This window comes from Hyperoodon ampullatus, assembly GCF_949752795.1.
Source record: "Hyperoodon ampullatus genome assembly, chromosome: 18".
NCBI classification, from domain to species: Eukaryota; Metazoa; Chordata; class Mammalia; order Artiodactyla; family Ziphiidae; genus Hyperoodon; species Hyperoodon ampullatus.
This window is the reverse complement of record NC_136931.1, coordinates 19,745,676-19,749,679: the sequence shown is the minus strand read 5'-3', so window position 1 is coordinate 19,749,679 and position 4,004 is coordinate 19,745,676. Positions and strand designations below refer to the sequence as shown.

Sequence of the window (4,004 nt, the reverse complement as noted above, 5' to 3'; positions counted from 1 at the left end):
GAACATCACCACCCATGCCCCTCTGCCCCCATGGAACTGTGTATCACATCCTGTTCAGCAGGCCACCCTGTGGGTTTTCTTGGACACCTTGCCAGTGTGGAAGGGCTGTTGTGATATTTTGAGGCGGGGCTCAGGCTGGGTGCTCTGCCACGGGGTGAGAGGCCCAGATATTCTTCTGTGCGATCTCAGCCTGCTGGTGCCAACAGGGGACACAGACTGCAAAGAGAAGCACAAACTCTGAGCCTTGATACCTGGACCCAGGAGCTCTCGACTAACATGTAAGGAGACAGGGTTCTGTCTCCCCTGTCCCCCACACATTGGGAAAACTTGGGGCTCTTTCTCTGGCTGAGGACACAGGCACCCAGACAAGGACGGGGTCCTGCCTTTGGCCCAACATTGCCACATGACCCTTAAGGCAAGCAGGTAGCATGTCCGTAGTACTTGGTTGCAACTTTTGCACTACATCCACTTTAGTTACTTGATGAGCTGGCTGTGGCCAAGGTGGCCCACTTGCCCTTCCCTGTTTCTTTCTTGCACGTGCTCCCTGCCAGGCCCAGTAGGCACACCCAACTGGTTGAAACACAACTTTCTACCATCAAGGTACGTGCCCAGGCCTGGTTCCCACCCCTCTTGGAGCCAGCCTTCAAGGCCGCCTGTTCCCCTACTCTGCCCCAACCTGGCTGGCAGGGCTGCATGTTTCCATCCTGTTTGCCTCTTTGTTTTAATGCCAAAGTTTTAGCCAAAGACATCTTCCTCCTTTTTTTGTGTTTCAGCATTCTGTTCTGCACTGTGGGCTTGGCCCCCCTGCCTCAGCTCTGGGCAATGTCCCCTGGCCGGGCCCATTCACGGCTCAAGGCCTCTGGGGCTCATGGAGGGCTGGGCTGCTCAGTCTCTTCGTGGGACTTGCTAAGGAAAGTAGCATATGTGCTTTAAAAATATTAATCCTTTTGAAAAGAATTGAGAAGAGAAATGTATAATTTTATCCCATTTTTAATATTTTGGTCTAGCAACTTGTGATACATAGATGACAATTTTGTGAGTTTTTCAAATGTGTGTACAGATTTTTGTAAATACGACTCTTTTGTAATTAACTCATGTACAGCCTCATCCTGTATAGTTTAACAATGAATGTGCAGGGGACCTGCCCTGGGCGCCTGTGTGGTACCTGGGCCTACAGCCAGGCTTGTGTGGCGTTCCCATGACTTTGTGACTGATTGGTGTCTTCCCATGTGGACTGTGGCCTGGCCAGAGACCCTCACACATCCCACTGTGGGGCAGCCAGGACTGTTCCCATCCTCCTAGCATGGGGGAACCTTCCTCATTCCCTGCCCATACCCGTTCTCCAATAAAGACCTATGCCCTCTGCGACAGCTCCCCATGTGCTGTTGCTGGGATGTTTATACTAAAATGAGCGTGGAGGCGTTGATTTTTTTTGAGAAAGGGGGTGGTTGAAGAATATGGGGAAACATACAGCTGGAGGAGTCATCTTAGAAAAAGGTTCCTTGGCTCCTCTGAAGGGGGCAGCACGGGCTCCAGTGGGAGAATGGCGCAGTTGTGTGGGTGTAGGCGGGTAGCTGGACATGGGGGAAGACTAGGTAGGACAATGCGCTCAGTCCCTGTGTGCCTCCATCCCTAATGTTCCAGCTAGCCCAGGGCTCAGGAGGGCTTGGCCCCAGGAAAGCAGATCTAAAGACCTAGACGTGGCTAAGAATGCAGTTTGAAGGGGCAAATAGGAAGCAAAACACCTACTTTCAGATTGAGTTGTGGCAGAATGGCTGCCAGTTCCATGAGGACTGAGGCCAGGCCCCTACCCATCCCTGTGGGGTCCAGCCTTGAGAAAAATCTGCATTTGTTGGCATCACTCTAGGGGTTCCAAACTAAAAAGTATGGTCAGATTCCATGAGCCTCTGCCACCCCCACCCCCACCCACGTCCCTACTAGGAGAACCAAGCACGTTCACCTGCTTGGCAAAGAGCCTGGTTCTCCACCACCTCAGCCCTGGCTGTCTCAAAGGGCCACCATTAGACTGGTTCCAGATCACCTCCCAATAGGGTGTGTCAGCAGGAACCAACCTCAATCTTCACTCCCTGGGACCTTCTGGAGGAAGACACCTGGATGCCCCTTTCTGGGTAAGAACCACATACACAGCACTAATCCGCCTGGGAAACCTACCCTTCAAGCTACCTCCCATTTACATCCTGGGTCTGAATGAGGGGGGCTTAGAGCTGTGACAGGTGGCTAGGGTCCCCACTGGAAGGGACCCACAGCGACAGGCCATGGACGCGCACAGGCTGGCCCGTGCGGCCGGTGCAGCAAGTGCCACATAAGCCATATGTCAGCAGCCGAGAGCCCGTGCACTACAACCAGCTCGCGGTAAAAGCAGGGGTCGAAGGTGCGGAGGTGCGGAGCGGCTGAAGGTCGAGGGATGCCAAAGGTGCGGAAAGCAGGGTGAGGCTCAGGCGTGAGACGCAGCCGCTGTAGACACATGCCCAAAAAGACGTCGTCAATGGGGAAAAGCTCAACCTGCGCGCAGGCACCGGCCAGGCGGCGCAGCGTGGCCCCCGAGAGAACGAAGCCGCCTCCGCCTGCGTAGGCCGGGTAGGCGGGCAGGCCGTACACAGCCTCAGGGATGTAGTATTTGCTGGCCCGCACGCGGATTGGCCGCGCCTGCACTATCACGTCACCTGCAAGCAGGTCCTGCTCCGGGTCCCTTGGCGCCAGGAACTCCAGCAGGTTTCCCACGTGCACAAACACGTCGGCGTCGCCCTTAAAGACGAAGCGCACGTCGGGGCAGTAGGCGGAGGCCCAGGCCAGAAAATGGATCTCCTTGAGCGTTAGGTTGAAGAAAGTGTCGTCGAAGGCCCAGAGCAGGATGTCCGCGTACGCAAGGCTCTCAGCACGCAGCAGGGCGCTCCAGTGCGTTCGAGTGCCCGCCCCCTCCGCGTCTGTCCCGTCTGTGCCCGCGCCCCGGGGCACGCCCAGCAAAAACACCCGGCGCACTAGCGCCCCCTGCACGCGACCCTCAGCACCCCACGTCTGGCGTACGGCTTGGCGCCGCTCGAAGTCCGCAGCCACCGACTTGACGGCGATGAGCAGGTCGGGTCCGCCGGGAGGTACGCCATTTCCTCGGCACTTGTGCGGCTGGTTAATGAGGAGAGGGAAGCGCCGCTGGTCCTTGGCTCGCAGATAGCGGCCAAAGTCAAAAGGTCCCGTGGGCGTGGGCGGCTCCGGCGTATCCTCTTCGTAGGCCGGCGGGGCTGCGCCCGCGTCCGGCGCCTGAAATACACGGAGCCCCGGGGTGGGCCCCGGCGCCGCCCTCCCTTGAGCTCGCGGCGCGTTCGTCGTCGGGGCCGCGCCATCGCGCTGCGCATAGAGCAGGAGGCCGAGGGCGGCGCCGAGGAGCAGCGTGAGCGACGCTTCTCCGCGTAGGCGCAGCCTCCGCCTCATGTCCGCCTGGCAGGCGCCCGCGGCCCCTGCGGAGAGACTCAGTCAGGGGCTCAAGACAAGGAAGCCAGCAGCCGGCAGGGGCTCCGGCCCCGCCCTCCCCGGGGGTAGGGCGCGGGAGGCCACACGCCTGGGGTCTCCGGCTGCCGGCCGTTCATCCCCCTCCGTTGTCCTCCTACTTTGGGCCCTGACCCCCCACCGGGATGAGCACCCTGAAAGGGCAAGAAGTTCCTCCTAGTAGCCGACTCCCACCCTCTCAGCTCCGGCCTAGCACGGTGCCCCAGAGCCAGAACAGGGAGACGCGCAGCCTCGGCCCCACCCCCTTCCCGCGCTGAGGCCGAATCCCTTCTACCCATCCCTACCCACCACGGCGGTCCTTGGGATCCTGATACACGTTCGGCCCTTGGGAGCGGCGTGGCCCCGGATGCCGGGGCCTCCGGGGCTCAGCGCGGGGTCCCAAGGGCGGCCATGGACGGGGCCTGGGCCAAATGCAACGTTGGCAGGAAGGGGGGCCGGGGCCGCTGCCACGTGACCCTACAGCTGTGTGCGCCCGGACATCT

The 4,004-nt window shown here is 59.7% G+C and overlaps 1 protein-coding gene across 2 annotated transcripts; it reads right to left on the bottom strand.

Moving 5' to 3' along the window:
• Window positions 1–2,238: 2,238 nt before the first annotated feature.
• On the bottom strand, window positions 2,239–4,002 carry B3GNT9 (UDP-GlcNAc:betaGal beta-1,3-N-acetylglucosaminyltransferase 9; the record flags this gene model as incomplete). 2 transcript variants are annotated; one of them, XM_079723978.1, is made up of 2 exons in its annotated part: window positions 3,811–4,002; window positions 2,239–3,473 (listed from the first exon to the last, which is right to left on the bottom strand). In XM_079723978.1, the coding sequence occupies exon 2, from the start codon at window positions 3,445–3,447 to the stop codon at window positions 2,239–2,241; it is 1,209 nt and encodes a 402-aa protein (XP_079580104.1). In that variant the 5' UTR covers window positions 3,448–3,473; window positions 3,811–4,002. The 2 variants fall into 2 exon arrangements, with proteins under 2 accessions (XP_079580104.1, XP_079580105.1); XM_079723979.1 differs by having other exon boundaries at window positions 3,839–4,002.
• Between the last annotated feature and the right edge of the window lie 2 nt (window positions 4,003–4,004).